Source organism: Mandrillus leucophaeus, unplaced genomic scaffold (assembly GCF_000951045.1).
Source record: "Mandrillus leucophaeus isolate KB7577 unplaced genomic scaffold, Mleu.le_1.0 Scaffold627, whole genome shotgun sequence".
Taxonomy (NCBI): domain Eukaryota; kingdom Metazoa; phylum Chordata; class Mammalia; order Primates; family Cercopithecidae; genus Mandrillus; species Mandrillus leucophaeus.
Window position 1 is genome coordinate 837,206 of NW_012106775.1, and position 23,470 is coordinate 860,675.

General features: G+C 40.8%; 1 protein-coding gene across 3 annotated transcripts in view; it reads left to right on the forward strand.

Moving 5' to 3' along the window:
• The window catches only part of SRPK2 (SRSF protein kinase 2), a 213,454-nt gene that overhangs the window by 105,853 nt on the left and 84,131 nt on the right, over positions 1-23,470 (forward strand). For all 3 annotated transcript variants that reach the window (XM_012000364.1, XM_012000366.1, XM_012000365.1), the window contains one exon: positions 6,253-6,407. In XM_012000364.1, the coding sequence (XP_011855754.1) occupies positions 6,253-6,407 (155 nt within the window). The remainder of the gene's footprint in view (positions 1-6,252; positions 6,408-23,470) is intronic.

Sequence of the window (23,470 nt, forward strand, 5' to 3'; positions counted from 1 at the left end):
CCCTTTCCCTTTTCCCCTTTCCCTTTCATCTTTCCTTTTTCCTTTTCCCTTCTCTTCCCTTTCCCCTTTCCCCTTTCCCCTTTCCTTTCCTTTTTCCTTTTCTATTTTGTTGTTTCTTTTCTGAGACAGGGTCTCACTTTCTCATGCAGGTTGGAGTGCAGTGCTGTGATCTCAGCTCATTGCAGACTCCCATGCTCAAGCAATCCTCTCACATCAGCCTCCTTAGTAGCCGGGACTACAGATGTGTGCCACCACGCCCAGCTAATTTTCGTAGTTTTTGTGGAGACAGGGTATTGCCAGGTTGCCCAGGCTGGTCTCAGACTCCTGGGCTCAACTGATAAACCCACTTGCTGTGGCCTCCCCAAAGTGCTGGGATCACAGGTGGGGGCCACTGCACCCAGCCTAAAGTGGTGTATTTCTTTATATTTCTTATAGTACATGAAAACATGTTCTTAAATTAGTACCTTGTTTAGACTTTGGACCTTAGATAGAATCTCAGTCTCCTTTTTAAAGAATTACAGATTAATTTTCACTCTGAATGTAGCTGAGCTTATGGTAAAAGAGACTATGCATATTGATTGCTTAAATCTCCACATAGATATTTCTGACTATCTTGAAGTCATACATTTTATAACGGTATAATGTTGGATATTTAAAATATCTATAGCTCTATTGGGGTTTTCTTTTATTGTTTGAAAATATATTGTTATTTTTGTAGAGATGAGGTCTTGCTGTGTTGCCCAGGCTGGCCCCAAACTCCTGGGCTCAAGCAGTCCTCCTGCCTCAGTGTCCCAACTGTCTGGGACTACAGGTGTGCACCACCACGCCTGGCTTCTTTTATTTTTTAACAATAGCTTTTTGAAGTATAATTCACATAACATACAGTTTGCTTATGTAACATATATATTTCAGTGTTGTTTATTATGTTCACAGAATTGTACAACCATCACCACATTAGGAGATTTTCATCCCTCCTAACGGATATCCCATATCTACTAGCAGTCAGTCCCCATTTTCCTCCTATATTCTCCATTTCCCCCAACCCTTGACATAAGCATCCACTAATTTACCCTATCTCTATACATTTATCTGTTCTAGACATTTGATGGAAAATGGAAAGTCATACAACCTGCGGTCTTTTCTGACTGACATCTATCACCCAGCATAAAGTTTTGGAGGATCCGTCCATGTTGTAGCATATTATCAGTACTTCTTTTCTCTTTATTACTGAATAACATTCCCTTGTAATGATATGCCCCATTTTATTTATTAGTTGGGGGACGTTTGGGTTCTTTCTGCTTCTTGTTAAAAATAATAATACTTCTTTGAACACTCTGGATGAGATTTTGCTGGACATATGCTTTCATTTCTCTTGGGTATATACTTGGGAGTGGAAGTGTTGGGTTATTTGGTAATTTCATATTTAAACTTTTGAGGAACCAGCAGACTGTTTTCCAACATGGCTATGCCATATTACACTTCCCACCAACAATGTTTGAAGAGCCCTACTTCTTCATCCTTCCTTAAAACACTAATTATCTGACCTTTTAAAATAACCATTCTAGTTGGTATGAAGTGGTATCAGATTGTGGTTTTGATTTCCGTTTCTCTGATTAATAACGATGTTGAGCATCTTTTCATGTATCTATTGGTTGTTTGTATATCCTCTTTGGAGAAATGTCTTTCCAATCCTTTTTATCCATTTTTAAATTGGCGTGTCTTGTTGAGTCAGAAAAGTTCTTTATATATTCTAGACACAAGTCACTTATCACTTATGATTTGCAAGTGCTTCCCTCCATTCTGTGACCTTTAAATTTTCTTGATGGTGCCCTTTGAAGTACAAAAGTTTAAAATTTTGAAGTCTAATTTGATTTTTCTTGTATTGCTTATGCTTTTAGTGTCATATTTAAGAAGCATTGCCTAACCTAAGGTCGTGAAGATTTACTCCTATGTTTTTTCCTGAGAGTTTTATAGTTTTAGGTCTTTCATATAAAGTCTGTGTGTGTGAGAGAGGTCTAATTTTATTTATTTTGCATATGAGTGTCTGTTTGTTGCAGTACCACTGTTGAAAAGACTATTCTTTTATCATTTAGTTATTTTGGTATTCTTGTTGAAAATATTTATGATCATTTCCTCTGCCATTGCTACTTATATACTTCTAATAATTTCTATGTGAAATAGCTTCCTGATGGCTTTCATTAGGATTGATGAAAGTTGCTTTTTTAAAAATCTGTTGATAGATTTAATGAGTATGTATTTGGTGAGATAACCCATCATGTCTTGGTCTTTTACAGTGTTGCAATTTAACCAGGCTTTGCAGTACTCTAGAAGCCATCAGAAACCACTTTAAAGAAGCCAGCCTTGGCCAGGCACAGTGGCACACACCTGTAGTCCCAGCTACCCACCAGGCTGAGGCGGGAGGATCGTTTGAGCCCAGGAGTTCAAGGTTGCAGTGAGCCGTGAATGCACTACTGCACTCCACCCTGGGCAACAGAGCAAGACCCTGTCTCAAAATGAAAATAAAAGAATCCAGCCCTAAGACAGTATGGCTTGGCTTTCACTTCTCTGTTTCTGCCCTAGGAGAAGTTTACCTGGGTTTTCCTATGTGGTAGACAGTAACAAGGATGGAGGGATGAAAAAGAATTGGCGGTTCCATTGAACCGAGGCTTTCTATTATGAACTGAGTGATTTGAGGATTGGTGATAATTAGTATGAAGTAGGTCATTAGAAGTCGTAGAACAGATAATCGTCACTTATGGACAGGAATCTCTCAATGTGAGGCTGAAATGCCCCTCAGTACAGGTTGGATCTGAAAGGTCTAGAGTTGTACCATCCACTAGAAATATTCACATATAAAACATTTTAATATTTAGCAAGTAGAAAATTATTAATAAAATATTTTTACTTTTTTGGTTACTGAGTCTTGGGAATCTAATATGTATTTTATACTTCTAGTACATCTCAGTTTGAACTAACTACTTCATGTGCGCGATATCCCAATGTGGCTGGTGGCTACTGTATTGGGCAGCACAGTTCTAGATGTTTTGATATGACAGCCAGTTGAACTATTAATCAGCATTACTAAACCTCCTCTATACTTAAGGTTACCACTTTTCATTTGGTAGAGCTGGCTTTTGAGAAGCTTTGTGTCTGCCTATTCAGTGTGGCCCTCACTGGAGGAATGAGAAGTGCCTACACACTTAGACTGCAGGGTCTGAGACTTTTGAGGGTCTGAGCCATGTGGGCATCTCAGCAAGTTGGTAAAGAATAAGTGAGAGAGACATTATAATGAAGGTGCTGGAACCTCTCAATTGAGAGAAAATGGTCCGTGAAAATTAGAATCTCTTCTCCATACTGCAGTCTACTCCATTGAGGTAAAGCCATATATAGAAAATGCTACTAGTGCAGTGGTTCTCAATGGGCATGTCTCCCCTCCTCCCCCAACACACACACACATGTGCCATTGTCTAGACACATTTTTGATGGCCACGACTGGGTGGTGGGGTGGGGGTGGAGGGCTGTGTTCTATTGACATATAGTGGCTGGAGGCCAGCGATGGTGAAAAGCATCCCACAGTGCTCACAACAGCCCCACAGCAGTGAATTATCCAGTCCAAGAATCCATTGTGCCAAGCACAGTAGTGCCCTGCAGTGGCAGAACAAGAGCCATCATTTCTTGTCTTTTCTTCAAATAGTTTCTACAGCAAACTCTCTCTCTCTCTCTCTGTGTGTGTGTGTGTGTGTGTGTGTGTGTGTGTGTGTTTTAATTCAGAGAATGCACTCATTTTTTATATAAAGTTTCTGAGTTAGGAAGAAACAGCTAGCTTTCAAAGTATTTCTGATTGAGGAAATGTGTCAGACAAATTGATTCTGCCCACACCCCTGAAGGAGTGGGTTGTGCTTCTTTTGGACGTCATCTCAAACCTTTTCCTCCCGCTGGGGAAGTGGCAAACTACTGAAGTTCCTTGCCTGCCTCTCCTCCTTTAGAAATCTCTTTTGCCTGGGACCATTCTACTTTCAGTGAGGGCACATATGTTAAAAAGAAATGAGCATTTACGTGGCTTCCAGAAAGATTCTTGTACTTCTGTGAGGCCTGTTGGAAGTTTTGAATGTATTCTGGAAGTGGTGTGTGTGAGAGAGAGAGAGGGAGAGAGAGAGAATGAATGAGTATTATTCTCTTTCAGGACTCTTGGAAGAGAATGGTTAACTCGGAGTGTTATCACCGCCACAATCCTGATGTCTGTTACCCACGGAACTGTAACTGTTGAGTCTTTATAAATTTCAGAAAGCAGCAATCAATACATTTTCAGCTTATAAATATTCTTTAGTTGTCCTGCTAAAGATAGTCATACCTTTGATTATTCACCTTTAAGTTGACTTATTGTGTGTGATCCCCACCCCTTCCTCATAATGTCGGGTATTTCTGCTGTCTTCTATTCCTACTCCTTCCTTCAGTTGTGGCCATGTGGGTTTTTTTGTTGGCAAGCCGTGTACATTAGTGGTTGTGTTGGGGGCTCTCAGATTGAGCAAGGATTTAGAGGCCCAGTTTAGAAGAGGCAGTGGTTGGCGGCCAGGCGCGGTGGCTCGTGCCTGTAATCCCAGCACTTTGGGAGGCCAAGGCCGGCAGATCATGAGATCAGGAGATCGAGACCATCCTGGCTAACATGGTGAAACCCGTCTCTACTAAAAATGCAAAAAATTAGCTGGGCATGGTGGCAGGTGTCTGTAGTCCCAGCTGCTTGGGACGCTGAGGCAGGAGAATGGCGTGAACCCAGGAGGCAGAGCTTGCAGTGAGCCGAGATTGCACCACTGCATTCCAGCCGGGGTGACAGAGCAAGACTCCGTCTCAAAAAAAAGAGGCAGTGGTTGAGGCAGCTCCTTTGGCCTGTCTGTTAGTGGCAGCTGCAGATGAACTTGTATTGCTGTGACCCTGACCTTCTCAACATTCCAGGGCTGAAGAGTGAGCTTTGACTGTATGCCCCAGGCTGTGCTACAGTGAGGAGAGAAAGGATCCAGAATCAGCCTTCCACTGGGCAGAGAGCAACAGTGTTCCAAAAGGAAATCTAGCAACAACACCAAAATTCCACCTGCTCTCAACAACTAGGGCTTAGGTCTTTGAACTCTCCATTGACAACGGCTATCCCCTTAAAATAGGGCGCATGCTGGGTGACAGCAGTTGCATGGTATGAGGAACTGGTGCTAAAGAATTTTGCTTGACCAGAACCAGACCACAATATTTTTGTCAAGCTCGTTCTTCCAAATGCAGCAGACCTGAGGGCTGCAGTGGCAGAAATGCCCCAAGGAATGGCACTCACATGTTGGGCAACTGACCCTTGAAGCAACCTTTCCACAGCAGCCTTCATCTTCAGCTCACGCATTCAGTGGTGTTTTATTAGTAGGATAGCTTAAGGGAGAGAAGTGCTTCTGGCATCCAGGTTGAGACTGTAGGGTCCTATTTCCTCCCATTGGGGCATGGTTAGTAGTAGTAAGTGAATCCCATTATGAACCATACTCCTCATAGAGCCCTGAAAGGGAATAATCTCAGTCAGTCAGTCAATCAATCAGACACACACACACACACACACACACACACACACACACACACACACACACACACACACACACACACACACACACACACACACACACCCCACCCGCTTTCAGAATACATTCAGAACTTCTAACAGGCCTTATAGAAGTACAAGAATCTTTCTGGCAATCTTGTATATTTTAGCTACAGTGTATATTAATCAGCTTTTATGAGTTACTGAAACCTAACCTCATTGCTGCTATTTCTATGGGAAAAGAATTCTGATTTTCAAATAACAGGAAATAAGCTTTCAAAAGTTGAGTGCTGCTTGCACCTGTCTTTTTATAATCTTTGTGATGTTTTCTAACCAATAAGGCTGTATACCATGGAATATGCTTTCATTTCACTTAAATTTCCCAAGATTGGTAGGACTTAAGTGGAGCACTGAAATTTCACAACATTGGTAGTTCTTGAAGCTCTAAATGAAAAGATACTTAAAAAAAATTCCTTAGCTTATAAGGGCAGATTTTATTTTTTGGCCTGGCCTGTATATTGAAACCTACTTGAATTCAACTAAAATGGGTGAAGTGACATTAAATGGCATTTCTTCTTAGTATGAGACAAGTTTTATTTTTCCCCCATATTAAGAAATGCTCAAATGCATCCATATTGCAAGATGTACTTCTAAGTAAATAAATAGCAATTTTCTCTCTGCTCTTTCAGGCCGGAGCCTCAACAGAAAGCTCCTTTAGTTCCTCCTCCTCCACCGCCACCGCCACCACCGCCGCCTTTGCCAGACCCCACACCCCCGGAGCCAGAGGAGGAGATCCTGGGATCAGATGATGAGGAACAAGAGGACCCTGCGGACTACTGCAAAGGTGACGTGCCGAGCATGGTGGTGTGGGGCTTGCCTTCCCCATTGGGCTATGTGGTAATTTGTTGGGGGAATGGATGAGGGAACAAGGTAGTGATGCAAATTACTTGGTCTTCATTAAATTAGCCTCCTGTGTCATTATCATTTTAAATTCTTAGGCCATTGTATAGAAACTGATATCGGAAAATTTAAGTGATATGAGAGAGAATTGTAAGAGATAGAAAATACATATATTTACACATACATATTCTAGGTACTTTCAAAAGGACTTAAATCTGTTAGAATTAAAGATAGTATACAGCAGGACAGTTAGAGGACATAATAAACCATCTAAAAAGAGCACTGGGCCAGGGCGATGCCTCAAGCCTGTGATCCCAGCACTTTGGGAGGTCAAGTCGGGGGGGCAGATCGCTTGAGTTCAGGAGTTGAAGACCAGCCTGGGCAACGTGGTGAGACACTGTCTCTACAAAAAGTGCAAAAAATTAGCTGGGCATGGTGGTAAAGGCCTGTAGTCCCAGGCACTTGGGAGCCTGAGGTGAGAGGAACGCTTGAGCCTAGGAGGCAGAGGTTTCAGTGAGCTGAGGTTGTGCTGCTACAGTCCAGCCTGGGCGGCAGAACCAGATCCTGTCTCAAAAAAAATAAAGTACAAAAAAATAATAATAATAATAATAAAAGAACAGAGAGAGGAAAAAGTGCACCAGGCTTTTGAGGGGAACTGATTATAACTCTTGTGTATTGTATTTGACTTTCTGTTTTCTGACTGCTAAGACTAAAAGAAAACTCTCCCTTTCTCTGTATAGCATTGAATTACATAGCATTCATTGTCTGTGGGAAGCAAGCATGCACATTTGTTTACAGAGAAAGATTCTTTCCTGGCATTGTACTTAACGAAAAAGACATTCTGTGGGGTTCTGCCATTGTATGATGTAGTGGGTTATGTTATCAGCTATGATTTCACGGAAGACATAGAAACTATTCAAGTGGAGTGTTCTTGTACTGATGCTTTGTAAAGACCAAGAGTTAAACTCCTGAAGGGCAAGCATGTTGTGTGATGAATTAACAACAGTATGGTCTAGACACCATGCTTTGTGTAGACACAACTCTGAGAATCTAGGAGAAAGAGAAATGACTATTTATTCAGCTGCTTCTTTGTCATTTAACTTACTGATTTGGACATTAGTTTTCAGGAATTTGAAGCTCCTGAGCAGTTGGTGAGATGAATTTATTTGCTGCAGATTTTTAAAACTGTAAATCAGATTCTATATAGCATTAGAATACATGGCAGAAAATGCAGATATGTTCAGGACATAAAGCACTAATGAATTTTGGGGTCTATATATCTTAATAATTCATTTATCTAGTGGGTGTAGGTCATTTGTGTGTTGGTTCAGGAACAGTGTACATTTAGTTACCTGCTAAGAGGAAGAGAAAGTTACTGTGCTACAAAAGTATAGGAACTAATCTACTCTAACCTGATTCTTTCATAGGTGCACATACTTACACATAGAATCAGTGTTTTCCTTAGAAAAGAGAGAGTGGATCTTACTTAGCATTTGTCTGAATAGTGGTTATGACCCCAAAGGTCTATGCAGTCTAGTAAAAGATAGAGCCAATTTGAAAGGTAACAAGAAGGTGTTTTCCATCCTCCCTTTATTCTGCATTTCTTATACTGTCTTCGATTTTGCTGCTGAGGCCCAGCATTAGGTTCGTCTGCAGGAAGCCTTCTTTTTTCTTTTCTTGTTTTTTCTTTTTTTTGAGACAGAGTCTTGTTCTGTTGCCCAGGCCGGAGTGCAGTGCATGATCACAGCTCACTGCAGCCTCAACCTCCTGGGCCTGAGCAATCCTCCCATCTCGGCCTCCTGAGTCCTGGGCTTGAGCAGTCCTCCCACCTCAGCCTCCTGAGAAGTTGGAACTGCAGGCATGTGTCACCACTCCTGGTTAATTAAAAGTTTTTTTGTTTTTTGCTTTTTTTTTGGTAGAGATAGAGTCTGGCTAGAACCATTCCTTAAGAGCTATTCCCCTCAGCAAATAGGCTCTACCAAGCAGGAATGAAAACTGTCTCACTCATCTGGATCTTAAGTATGTGGGTCAGCAGATGTAACTAATACTCTCATCCCCTTACTATCTCTGGGAACCAGCACAGCAGACATCCAAACCCCAAATAAAGGGCTCAGAATAAAGTATTCCACAGCCAGGGCTGATTCTAGGTAACATTCACTGAGCTCTAAATTTCATAGAGTATTAAAGTCAGCATCAGTAAGGTCATTAGAGATAGTAAGGTTCTCTCCTTATACCCATGCCAGCCCCCGGAATTTGGTAAGTAACTTGTATCTTTAGTTAGCATTACATGTGACAGATGCCCTTCTATGAATTTTGTGGTATATTCCACAACAGTTTGTATAAGATTACTGACATATACATATTCAGGGAGTCCAAGGAATTGATTGGGAATGTCTGGAATAAGACCTGTGGCCTTATCATTTTTTTATTCTCGGATAAAGAGATAAATCCCCTCACCCTCTGCCAGGACTGGTTGAGGTAAAATTACTAATATGGTGTTTTATCATCCCTGAATACTTTAGTACATTTTACCTACAATCAAGTACATTCTCCTGTAAATCAAAATACAGCCATCAAGATCAGGCATTTAGCACTGATACTTCACTACTGTTCAGTCCTCGGGCTTATCAGGTACTGCCAGTTGCCTAGTGTTGTCCGTTACATGTAATGAATCTGTGGCAGAATCGCGTATTTTGTTTTCTTGTTTCTGTAATTTCTTTTAATTTGGAACAGTTCCTCAATGTTTTCCTGGCTTTCATGTCCTTGACATTTTTTAAGATTGTAGACCAGTTATTTTGTATGTTTCTCAATTTGGGATGTCACAATAGTGATATTGTCTTTTTGCATTAAATCCTGTCAGATGGTACACAGGTTTGATTTATTCCATTGGAGTTGCTGCCTTCACTTGATCAAGATTGTGTCTGCCAGATATCTCTGGCAGCGATTCTTTTCCCCTAGTAATAAGTATGTTGTTGAGAGTTACTTTGAGACTACGTATATAACCCATTCAAATATTTATCCCTGTTCCTGCCCCCACCCTGGGCTGGATTTCTGTCTCAGATGGACTGATTAATTCATGGATCTCTGTTTTATTCAGTGAGTTATAATCAGTTACTCTCCTTATATGTTTTGATGCTTACATTATCCCAAATTTGGATCTTAGGAGCCCCTTCAGATTGGTTCTGTGTCCTTTTGAAATGCCTCAATCATTCTTTGATTGTTTCTTTTTTTGTTTTGTTTTGAGATGAAGTCTTGCTCTGTTGCCCAGGCTGTAGTTGCAGCGGTGTGATCTCGGTGTCACTGCAACCTCCACCTCCTGGGTTCAAGCAATTCTCATGCCTCAGCCTCCTGAGTAGCTGAGACTACAGGCTCATGCCACCACGCCTGGTTAACCTTTGTATTTTTAGTGGAGATAGAGTTTCACCATGTTGACCAGGCTGGTCTTGAACTCCTGACCTCAAGAAATTCTCCTGCCTCAGCCTCCCAAAGTATTGGGATTACTGGTGTGAGCCACTGTGCCCGGCCCTTTGATCATTTACCTTCAAATACAGTAGGATATGTCAAGTTCATCTTGTATTTTTCCTATCCCAGCCCAGGAGTCTACTCTTTCCACAGAGAATCCTGCTCTTTTAAAAATTAAACAATAGGCCGGGCGCGGTGGCTCACGCCTGTAATCCCAGCACTTTGGGAGGCCAAGGTGGACGGATCACGAGGTCGGGAGATCAAGACCATCCTGGCTAACACTGTGAAACCCCATCTCTACTAAAAATACAAAAAATTAGCCGGGCGTGGTGGTGGGCGCCTGTAGTCCCAGCTACTCGGGAGGCTGAGGCAGGAGAATGACGTGAACCTGGGAGGCGGAGGTTGCAGTGAGCTGAGGCCGCGCCACTGCACTCCAGCCTGGGCAACAGAGCAAGACTCTGTCTCAAAAAAAAAAAAAAAAAGAGAAATTAAACAGTAATATTTAGAAAGCTAGACCTGGGCATTAGGTGTGCTTATTACTTTTGGCTTGTCACTTTCAGATCTCAGTACAGAGCTAGGAACACACACATATGCACCTGCTTCCTTTATGTTTATGTTTATTTATATATTTACATATGTATTGAAATCCATGAGTTTATTAATCTGATACATCTAGTACCAGAATATTCAGCCCAGTTTTCTCCCTTTCTATCTTTGTGGTTTCTTTCTCTGATAGGAAGAGTCTGGGCTCTCCCCATCCTCATTGCGTTGACTTAGTTGATTGATTTCCCTGTATGGTATGAGTCACCAGTGGCCATCACTGTGTCTCTCCCTTCCCTCCTCACCTAAGTTGTGCTCTGACATCCTTTGTTGATTGGCCCTGCCTCATGACTTGGGATTGAATGGTCCAGGATGGGAAGGGGAGAGAGAGCTTTCCCAGGCTGGTGGTGTGTGTTAAGTAATCTGAGATATCATTTGTTTTTTGATGTTTCAGCTCTTCCTCTTATTTTCATTGACTTCATTCCTGGAGAGTCTCTGCCCTCAGCTACTTCTCAGTTTCCTCAAAATACAATTAAAAAAAAATTCACCAACAAAAGACATCACATATATTTCTTTTTAAAAGTAAAATTTGCTCATCACAGGAAATGTAGACACTGGGTTTGGAGGGCAGAAGTCAGCTGTGATCCCACTACTCAGCAAGAGCTGCAGCAAGCTTTCATCGTTTATGATCAGCTAGATTACATCTTAACTTTTTACCTCGTCTGTACGAGTTTCCCATATTTAAAATGTATGAACCCTCAGCTGTTTTAATAAAAGCATCCATATTTAAAGTTCTGATTTTGCAAAAGCATTGTTCATTGCTCTCGTGTACTTAGCTTGCCTTGGTATTCTCTCTGGAGTGGGACTCTTCATTTCCTCAGAGCTGTGTTCCTACCCGCGTTATCTTAGATCTCCAAGAAGATTACGGCATTATGGACTGGTTCCTGAGCCTTGCTTCAAAACCTGGCTGTGTTGCTTTGTAGCTCCGTCTTCTTGGACAGATTCCTTTCTCTTTAGCCTTTGGTTTTTCATCTATGATATAATTATGTTAATGTTAATATCTAAGATTTTTATGAGGATTTAAATGAAATACATGAAGTTCATAACACGGTATCTGATACGAGGCTCTTAAGAAATACGAGTTTCACTCTTCTTCTGTCTGTTCTATCGTTCTTTCGGTGTGTTCCCATCTGTACTTCATGCTATACCCATCAGTGCTGTCTGCCTTAGCTCCCTGACCATGTCTCATGTTGGGTGTGTTTCCTTAACCTCTGCAGGGAGAGCTGTCAGCACTGCCTATCTTTTTTACATATCACCTCTGTTCTGTTGTCTGGGCACAAGCTGTAGTAGCAGGCTGTGCAATTTATTCAGATTCTGCTTCCAAGCCCTGGGGATTATCAGGATCAGGGACAGAGTCAGCCTGTAAACAAACACTGTCAGGAGGCCTTGTGTAATACGTGCTTGTTTCATGAGTTTTAGCAAAAAAACCTGTGTCACAGCCAAACCTCCTCTTGTGGGAAGATTTGTGTTTCATGTGGGGTTTTCAGAGGCAGTACGGGGTGCCTGGTAAACATTCCTAGGCTGTACTGTAAACCCCTGAATTGGAATCCTTGGGAGTGGGACTTAGGACTCCAAATATTTAACAAATTCGTCAGGTGATTTTTCTGCACATTGAACACTAAAGTCTGCTCCATTGTAAGGTCTGCATGTATCATTTTTCTAAAACTCCAAGGATACAACCACATGAAGGCACCCTTCATAGTATACTTGCAATGTAAGTAGAATCATTGCTTTGAACTACCTTATGTTCTTTTTCCAGAACCCTTAGCATATACCTGCTACAAGGACGTACTAAATGGTGACTGTAGGAACATCGCCTTGCAATATCAGGCTGCCTGTACTCGCTGTCCTCAGACATGAGTTTTGTTGCTGTCTTAAATCATTCTTAGATAAGTTGGCACCTTTGTACAGTTTTCATCTCTTGGATTATTTCTGGAGACATCAATAGCTGTGGTCTGACTTGGTATGAAAACATGTTATTTCCTTAGAAATGCCTTTATTCAACCTCTAATCAGACCCTTTCCTTTATTACCCGCAGTATTGTCCTCCCCATTCCCAACTTATAGTGTGGACTTGTACATTTATTTCTGTGTTCATGTATCTCTTCCTCTCTAGTCTGAAAGGTTCCCTTTGGTCAAGGCCCTGTAGTTTGTTAACTCCACTGCATTTGAGCCATCCACAATGCGGTACGTATTGTTCGTTTATAAAGGCATTTTCTCTAGTGTTGGACAGCAGGTAAGGGATAGGCAGAGTGTTGATGTTCATATGGATCTGGGAAGGCATGTCAGCGTGAGCAGGCTGGCATGCTGACTGGATAATCAGAATATAGGGCCTTTGTTTCTGCCTCACGTTTTCTTAAAATCACCCATAGTGCTCCAGAGGACTTATCTCTCACACCCATTTGAGTGGCATACATTTCATACCTGTAAAAACTTAGGGACAATATTTTCTTCAAAATACAGCATAAAATATTATAATTATACACTCTAGAAACATGTCAGATGAGTTCCTTCCTATATACCAATTGCCTTTACCCAGGTGTGTCTATTTTCCATCTGTGAGAACTGTAGTCTGGTTGAATTTTAATAACTCACAAAATTTACTGTTGGTGGCTATTCGCTGGCATTGGCATCCGTCCTCCCTTTCTCCTTCCCTCCCTGCCCCCCAATCCTCCGAGTCTATGACTTTTTTTATTTTATTTTTTTTACAGCTCCCTTTTTTTTTTTTTTTTTGAGACGTAGTTTCACTCTTGTCACCCAGGTTGGAGTGCAATGCTGCAATCTCTGCTCACTGCAACCTCTACCTCCCGGGTACATACAATTCTTCTGTCTCAGCCTCCTGAGTAGCTTGGATTACAGGCATGCACCACCATGCCCAGCTAATTTTTGTATTTTTAGTAGAGATGAGGTTTCACCACGTTGGCCATGCTGGTCTTGAACTCCTGTCCTCAAGTGATCTGCCTGCCTCAGCCTCCCAAAGTGCAGGGATAACAGGTGTGAGCCACTGTGCTTAGCCTGTTTTGTTTTTTAAGGGAAAAAAGCAGAGAACCTTAAAGCTGTTTTAGAATTGATATTTGTACAGTAAAAAGAATAACAAAAGAAATATTTGTACAGCCAAGTAATGTTGGCTGTCTTACTTCAGAGGTTCTTCACTGGATGCGGTTTGGACCCCTGGGAGTCCATTTTTGAATGTTTGGAGACATTTGGTTGCCATAACTGAGGCTGCTACTGGCATCTATTGGGCAGAGTCAGGGATGTTGCTAAACATCCCAGAATGCACAGGACAGTTACCCATAACAAAAATTATTCAGCTCCTAATGTCAGTAGTGCCCAGATGGAAGGAAAATCTCTGCCTTAGAAATGCCTGTTTTTCTCTATTAAAATGGTGTCATGTGACTTAAGTATTTTATATCTGTTCCTTTTGATATAAAGATGACCTTTCTTCATTCACAGTTCTTTCACTTAAAATCATTAATGCTGCACAGATACTTAATTCATTATGCTTTTCATTTATTAGTTGGCTTAATTTGGCTTACTTCAAGCCTTAAAAAGAAACCCTGTCTTATCTACAAGAGCAAAGCAATAGATGCTCTTGAACCTATTACATAAGGCCTCATTACATTTCTTTTATGGAGACCAAGGAGTTTCTGACTCCTGATCTGTTGGTGCTTTAAATTGACAAGGATATTTATGATATAAGCTTTAAATAGCATGACAGGTGAATTCATGGTTTATTCATTGAGGCTTGAAGATGTGCAAAACGTTGTACTTTACTACAGGGCACATAGAGGTAAATGAGAAACAGCCCTACTTTCTAGATTATGGCCTTGTAGACTTTGCCACTAGAATATCAGCTACTTAAGGGCAGAGCCTTGACCTGTCTAGCTTCCCTGTCTCCCCAACAGAACAATCTGTGGCCTGCTGAATACTGACTGAATGAATAGACTGCTCAGATAGCTTTTTTTCATCTGTCTTAAGTGTGGTTCATTAATAATAAGTGAGAAAAGGGAAGATATGTGAGGACTTAAAAGGAAGAAGGTTATATTTGAATAGAGGAATCAGAAAAGATGTTATAAAAAACTGAAAGGGACTTTGTCAGTAAAGAATATTTGGATGATGTTGAGAGTATGAGGCACTTCTCAGACTAAATCCTGGAGGCAGAGCAAGGTGTGAGAAGCCCTAACTGCTTGTGTTTTCCTAACAAATGGGGAAACTAAAAATTGATGGTAGAAGATTAGGTTTAAAAGCAGTTTGGGAGCATCATGTAGAGGACAGAGATGAGCGTGAGAAATTTGTGGTGAAGTAACTTTAAAGCATCAGTTCAAAATATTACCAAAAATCCCCACAGAAAACCAAACGAAAGCAGAGTAGAAACAGAATCCTGGTGTTATGATCTCTCCTCTTTTTAAGAAACATTTTTACCAGGCCAGGCACAGTGACTCAACGCCTGTAATCCCAGCACTTTGGGAGGCGGAGGTGGGCGGATCACGAGGTCAGGAGATTGAGGCCATCCTGGCCAACGTAGTGAAGCCCTGTCTCTACTAAAAATACAAAAAATTAGCCAGGCATGGTGGCACGCACCTGTAGTCCCAGCTACTCGGGAGGCTGAGGCAGGAGAATAATTTCAACCTGGGAGGGCGGAGGTTGCAGTGAGTTGAGATTGCGCCACTGTTCTCCAGCCTGGGTGAAAGAGTGAGACTCCGTCTCAAAAAAATAAAAATAAAAACTAAAAACATGTTTAGCAAAAGAGAGTGCCAAAATGTCAGCAGTATGGGGTAAGCCTGGGGTGGTTTTTTGAAATATACTTTTATCTAGTTGCTGCAGCACCATTTATTTGGAAGACTTCTCCCCCGACCTATTGATTTACCTGCCTTTGTCCATCAGTAGACAGAATGTATGGGGGTTTGTTTGTGGACTTCACCTGCTCCATCCCTCTGTTGGTCAATGCTTGCTCTAAGGGTCTGGTTACTGTAGCTTTGTATAGCACGCCTTGAATGGGTAGTGTTAGTCCTCCAGCTTTGTGCTTCTCTTCCAGGATTGTTTTGACCTATCTAGATCCTTTGCATCTGTGTATAAATTCAGAGTCAGCTTATACATTATAAATTTTAGATATGCCTTAATAATATTGAATCTTCCAATCCATTAACATGGTATTGTGTCTATTTATTTAGGTCTTTATTGTTCTCAGAAATGTTTTGTAGTTTTTGGTGTGGAGGTCTTGCTCATCTAATCTTTTTCTGACTTTTAAAAATGCTATAATAAATGACAATTGTGTTTTGATGGGTTATAGAAGTGTAACTGATTCTTATGCACCAACCACATGGCCTGTAACTGTGCTTTTTGCTTATTTATTAGTGTTTGTGCATGTGTAAATTTCTCTGGGTTTTCTCTACACACAATCATTTCATCATTTCAGTGCAAATAGAGGGTTTTCTTCTTCCTTATGATTCTTTATAAATTATTATTCTTTTTTGCCTCTTTCTTTTATGCATGAGGTTGGATAGAAGTGGTAAGAATAGACCCCCCCCTTGTCTTGTTTCTAATATTACAGTGAATGTGTAGTTTTTTTTAGATACCTTTATCAGGTTGAGATGGATCATATATTTAAATATAAAGTTAAAACTGTAAAGTTTCTAACAAAAAGTAAGAGAATATCTTCACAACCTTGGGGGTAGGGTAGGATTTATTAGTAAGCATATAAGAAATATTAACTGTAAAATAAAAAATTAATTGAACTTAATCAAAATTAAAAACTTTTCCTCATTAAAAGACATTTTTAAAAATGAGAAGATCAGCTTCAGACTGGGAGAAGCTCTTTACAATACATTTACCTGACAAAGAATGTGACTGGAAGGGAATTTCCAGAGTGAGGTTTTGGGAAAATGTTCTATATTGATTAGAGTATATATATTTGTCAAAAAACAGGGAATCGTACACATAAAACCTTCGACTTTCATTGCATGTAAATATAATCTGAATTTTAAAAAACATTGGTAGTAGCTAGTTACATCTGGATTGTAGAGTTTTGGTTTTTGTCTTCTTTACCTCTTTGTCATGGTTTTGTTTTCTGTATTGAGCATATATTTCTTTGTAAATATAGAAGAATATGTGCTTTTACTGCTGAAAGAAATCATAGACGACACAAACAAATGGAAACACATCCCATGCTCATGGGAGGGTAGAATCAATATTGTAAAAATGACCATGCTGCCGAAAGCAGTCTACACATTCAGTGCAATTGTCATCAAAGTACTACCGTCATTCTTCGCAGAACTAGAAAAAACAGTCCTAAAATTCATGTGGAACCAAAAAAGAGTCTGCATAGTCAAAGCAAGACTAAGCAAAAAGAAAAAATCTGAAGGCATCACATTACCTGATTTTAAACTATACTGTGAGACCATAGTCACCAAAACAGCATGGTACTGGTATAAAAATAGGCACATAGACAACTGGAACAGAATAGAGAACCCAGAAATAAACCCAAATACTTACAGCCAACTGATCTTTGACAAAGCAAACAAAAACATAAAGTGGGGAAAAGACACCCTGTTCAACAAATGATGCTGGGATAATTGGCTAGCCACATGTAGGAGAATGAAACTGGATCCTTGTTTCTCGCCTGAAACGAAAATCAACTCAGGATGGATCAAGGACTTAAATCTAAGACCTGAAACTAGAAACATTATAGAAGATAACATCGGAAAAATCTAGACATTGGCTTAGGCAAGGATTTCATGATCAAGAACCTAAATGCAAATGTGATTAAAAACAAAGTTAAATACCTAGGACTTAATTAAACTAAAGAGCGTTTACACAGCAAAAGGAAGAGTCAGCAGAGCAAACAGACAACCGAAAGAGTAGGAGAAAGTCTTCACAGTCTGACAAAGGACTAATATCCAGAAACTACAATGAACTGAAATTAGCAAGGAAAAAAACAAAAACAAAAACAAAAAACAATCCCATGAAAAAGTGGGCTAAGGACATGAATAGACAGTTCTCCAAAGAAGATATACAAATGGCCAATAAATATATGAAAAATTACTCAACATCACTAATGATCAGGGAAATGCAAATCAAAACCACAATGCGAGATACTACCTTACTTGTGCAAGAATGGCCATAATCAAAAAATAAAAAAATAATAGAAGTTAGCATGGATGCAGTGAAAAGGGAACACTTCTACACTGCTGGTGGGAATGTACACTAGTACAGCCACTATGGAAACCAGTGTGGAGATTCTGTAAAGAACTAAAAGTAGAACTACTATTTGATCCAGCAATCCCACTACTGAGTATCTACCTAGAGGAAAAGAAGTCGTTGTACAAAAAAGATACTTGCTCACGCATGTTTGTAGCAGTACAATTCACAGTTGCAAAAATGTGGAACCAACCCAAATGTCCATCAGTCAGTGAGTGGATAAAGAAACTATGGTGTGTGTGGAATACTTCTCAGCCTTAAAAATGAATGAATTTTGCAGCAACCTGGATAGGATTGGAGACTATTATTCTAATTGAAGTAACTCAGGAATGGAAAACCAAACATCCCATGTTCTCTCACTCATAAGTGGGAGCTAAGCTATGAGGATGCAGAGGCATAAGAACAACACTGTGGACTTTGGGGATTCAGGGGGAAAGGGTAGGAAAAGGATGAGGGACACAAGTACAAACTGGGTTCAGTGTATACTTTTTGGGTGATGGGTGCACCAGAATCTTGCAAATCACCACTAAAGAACTTAACTCATGTAACCAAACACAGACTGTTCCCCCAAAACTTATGGAAATTTAAAAAAAAAAAAAGCAGAAGCGGAAGTAGTGCTTTTAAAAGGAATCAGTGGGCTAGGCATGGTGGCTCACACCTGTAATCCTAGCACTCTGGGAGGCCAAAGCAGAAGGATCACTAGATCTCAGGAGTTTGAGACAGCCTGGGCAACATAGTAAGACTTCATCTCTATTTTTTTTTTAAGTGTTTTAACAAAAGGATAAAAGGAACCAGTGTAGGTTTTAAAGAGGGAAGTGCTATATTTAAGGAAGCTTAATTTGAAATAGTAGATGATTGACATTAAAGAGAGAGAAGATACAAGGAGCAGACAAAGGCAAACAATGTCATGGAGGTACTGTCTTTATTATTCGATAGTCTGTTGTGTATGGAGGGCAGTAACCAAAAAACCCACACACTTCTAAGTCCTGGAATAATAAGAAGAATAGTACCTTCTGGGCATCATTTATTTTAGTGTACTCTGAATTGTGAAACTGCTTTTCTTCCCCTTCCCCACTGAGATAGTCTCACATTCTGTTGTCTAGGCTGCAGGGCCGTGGTGTGATCACAGCTCACTACTACTTCAACCTCCCAGGCTCAAGCTATCCTCCTGAGTAGCTGAGACTACAGGTCTGCATCACCATGCCTGGCTAATGTTTAAGTTTTCTTTTTATAGAGACAGGTTCTAGTTATGTTGCCCAGGCTGTTCTTGAACTTCTAAGCTCAAGAAATCCTCCCGTTTCTGCCTCCCAAAGTGCTAGGATTGTGGACATGAGTCAACATGCCTGGCACATTTTAAAAATGTTTGTAGGGATGAGGTCTCCCTATCTGTCCCAGGGTGGTTGTCATTTCTTTTTTGCATTGGATATTGTTTGGCTATGAAAAAGCTCTGAGCCAAATGTACAGCCCACCTCTAACAAGTGAACAGTAATTTATAGCATGCATTCTGTATCCTAACTTCACTGTAGCATTATTCTGTTTTACTTTTTCTGGGCTATTTTTTCTGTGCCCCAATTTCTTTCTGATTTTGTATCTTATATTGTGGTTTTACAAGCTGCTTCAATTCCTTATAGAAAAAAATAATGTAACATATATTAAAACATCACATCATACCCTATGCATACAATTATGGCTTACTAATTAAAAATAACTTTTTAAACAAGGTGAAATAATGTTGGCATTATTAGTAGAAACAGTGAAGTCTCGGTTTGGGGAAAATGTTGATGAGTTTGACTATTGATGGAAATATCAAGAAGGTGGTTAGAAATATGAATTGGAGAATCAGAAGAATCAGCAAGCAGGTGGTTTAGTAAAGAGTTTAACCTTGCCTGAAGAGAGATCTGGCCTTTGTCCTTGGAGCCTTCCAAGGGCATAGAGATCTGGGTGCCTTGGGCCATACCTGATAGTCTAACAATGTGGCACATTGAACCTGAAGAAGGTCTTTGAGACCCCCAAACTCTGTGGTTCATGTCAGAAGGAAAGGCAGTTGGTGGACTGTTCCCAAACCTTACACAAATATTATAGATTTGATAGGTAAAACAGATCATATAATGGTTCGTAAGTGGATTTAAAAAAAAAAAAAGATGCAGAGAGGCTGTTCAGTGACAAGCCTTTGAGAAATTTAATGGAATGCAAGAGGAAAAGGAACAAGTACAAGAAACAGACATAGCAGTCAGGGAGGTAGGAGAGCAACCAACATGTGTGTTCATTTTGACCTGGAGTGGACCGAGTTGGCAGCCGTGGTGTTATTCTGAAGGACACATTCCTGTACACATTCAGTTATGTAACCCAGAGTTTATACTTTTTGAATATAGATGGGCGGTCATACTTGCAGTCATTCCAAATGTCAGTGGCTCTTGTCCTCACTTGTCAGCCCCTGCATAATCTGCCCTTTTGGATCTGAAAGTCCCCAGAGGGGGCACAGGATCTGGACCGGAGTCCCCATGTGTGATCTGTTGTGATCCTCCTTCCTGCTCCTGGCCTGCTGCTGTGGGTGCTGCCATTACCCACTAAGAGAATGCTGTGGCACCTGCCACAGGGCCGTCCCCACTGTACTCAGTGCCAGAGCACAGTTACGTGGCATGGGAGTAGTGAGAGACCAGTTCAGATGCCTGCAGCAGTCCCAGGCCATCACACCACAGTGTGCCCACCACCCCTATAGCTAGTGGCCTCACCCACTGGTCCCTGGAGTCCAGTTTAATTTTTTAAAATTTGTAAAAAGAGTTATAGAAGAACTTTTAGTCACAAAAAGACCAAAGCCCGTGCCATCGTCACACTCCTCAGATTCTTCTTGTTTTCTCTTTTCTTTTTGGAGACAGAGTCTAGCTCTGTCACCCAGTCACTGCAACCTCCGCCTCCCAGGTTCAAGCAATTCTTGTGCCTCAGCCGCCTGAGCATCTGGGATTATAGGCATGCGCCAGCATACCCAGCTAATTTTTGTGTTTTTGGTGGAGACCGTGCTTTACCATTTTGGCCAGGCTTGTCTAGAACTCCTAGCTTCAAGTGATCTGCCCACCTTAGCCTCCTAAAGTGCTGGGAATACTGGTGTGAGCCACTGCATCCAGCTGAGATTCTTTTTTCTTTGCTTACACTTTCTTCTCCTCAGCTGGAGCAGCTGCTCTGGACAGGGCAGGACCTCCTGTTGATGCAGCAGCAGCTGCTGGAGCACGTCCACCAACCCCTACATTACGGATGAGTCTCTCGATTATCAACATTGGCCAAGGCGTTTGCCAACAAACCAGGCCAAAAAGGTTCAACATTTACACCACCTGCTTTAATTAAGGCCTTGATCTTATCCTCTTGACGGTCACCTCATTCATCGTGCAGAATCAGGGTAGAGTAGATGCAGGCGAACTCGGGGGCTGTGGTGCGGGCGAATGTGGGGCTGGTGCTGTTGGACGCAGTGCAAGTTGCTGAATGAAGTGAGGGCCTCTCCCCAGTGTGGCCGTAGCTTTCCGGGAAGGACTGATCCCCTTGGCAGCAGCTGGAGTCTGGGTTTAGAAAATGTTGACAATTGATGTGGTGGCTTCTTTGCTCGTTCTCTGTCCCTTCTTCCCTCCACCCCCTTAGGCTCACTGTAGCATAAGGGTGTTTTCCTTTTATACTCCCAGCTAAAAGCTGGAACACTCTTGCAAGTCATTTTGTTAGTTGGGGCTATCCACCAATTCTCTTTAAGGGCCCAGGCATGTTTCATTCTTATTTGGGATCTAAGGTAGTATTCTAAAAACATTTACAAACAGAACCTGTTATGAGTAATATATTTTCTCTTTTATTTCCCATTTGGTGCTAATTTAAAAATGGACTGTATTCTTAGAGTTCTTTATTCAGATTTCACTCCTTAGCATTGATGTTCTGGATTCAGTAGAATTGTTAAAATTTTTTCCTCTTTGTTTTGGATCCTGTTTTAACCTGGAATTGAAAAGAGTGAAATGAAGTAACGAAGTTGCAGATTTTGTTGGGGATTTTTTGTCTGGTTTATGTTGACTAGGAAGCAGTAATTGAAAACAGGCTATTTTTTCCCTCATACATTTTTAAAAATTGAGATATAATTTGCAAACATAACATTCTCTACTTTAAAGGGTACAATTGTGTGGTTTTCAGTATATTCACATAATTTTGCAATTCACCATTTTAAAATTCCAGAACATTTTCATCGTCATTCTCCAAAAGAAATGACTGTCCATTAACAGTCAATCCCTATTCTCCTTACCCCCAACAACCCTTAGCAATCACTAAGTTACTTTTTATCTCTATTCTGGACATTTCATATAAACAAATACAATATGTCACTTTTTGTGTTTGGTTTCTTTTACTTATAATGTTTTCAAGATTCGTTCTTGTTATACCATGTATTCGTTCATTCATTTCATGATTAATAATATTTCATTTTCTGGATGTATCACAGCAGTTCATATACATTTGGGTTGTTTTCACTTTTGGCTATTGTGAATATGCTGCTGTAAACATTTGTATATGAGTTAAAGTGGACATTTGTTTTCATTTCTTTGGTATGTATCTAGGAGTGGAAGTGCTGGGTTGTATGGTAACTCCATGTTTAACCACTTGAGGAACTGTCAGATTATTTCACCATATGGCTATGTCACTGTATATTCCCACCAGCAATCATATCTTGGTTATAATTTACTCACCTTTGTCCCTTTTATGTTTACTTTTTCTTGTGACTTATTTGCTTCTGTAATTCTATTATACTGAAAGAGTTTTACCTATGTTTTTAAACCTTTGATTGATCCTGTCAATGGCCTCTTCAGCTCTGCTTACTACACCATGCATTTTCACCATGAGCCTTTAAACCTGAGTGTCTCGTCAGACAACCCACACCAAAATCCTTCCGTTGGACAGTAGTAATTTTGACTGTGTTGGTAACACAGTGAGATGGTGGTGGTCTTTCCAAGACTATATGGTCTGAGGTATAAAAAAAGAGTTTTCGACTGGGCGCGGTGGCTCACACCTGTAATCCCAGCACTTTGGGAGGCTGAGGCGGGCGGATCACGAGGTCAGGAGATCGAGACCATCCTGGCTAACACAGTGAAAACCCGTCTCTACTAAAAATACAAAAAAATTAGCTGGGCGTTGTGGCGGGTGCCTCTGTAGTCCCCGCTACTCCGGAGGCTGAGGCAGGAGAATGGTGTGAACCTGGGAGGTGGAGTTTGCAGTGAGTGGAGATAGCACCACTGCACTTCAGCCTGGGCGACAGAGCGAGACTCTGTCTCAAAAAAAAAAAAAAAAAAAAAGAGTTTTCAAGACGGAAGGATTTAATAATAGCATTTAGCTTAAGCTAAATTTCAGTTTCAGGAAGATAAAAGCTGACAGGAACAGTGAACTACCTGTGGGGAATTCTCTAGAGACCCATGTGTGGGGCCAGTGATGAGTCAGGCAGATGTTGAGGTGAGGATATATTAGCAAAGCATAGCAGATTATTTAGTGAAATTTAGCAATGAAATGATTGTAGCTTCTAGGGAGTAGGGTCAGATTTGTGCAAGAAGAAGCGTTTATTTCTTTATCTGAGCATATTTCTAGGCATAAGAGATAAGGTTTGAGTAGAGTTGAAAGGCCAGCAAGCAAGGAATTAAATGAGTGATTTTTGGAGCTAATTGATCAGTCTTTTAAAGACTGAAGGCACAGCTTACCTGCAGAACTGAGGAGGGGGTTCTGCATAGCTGTTGTGGTGAGC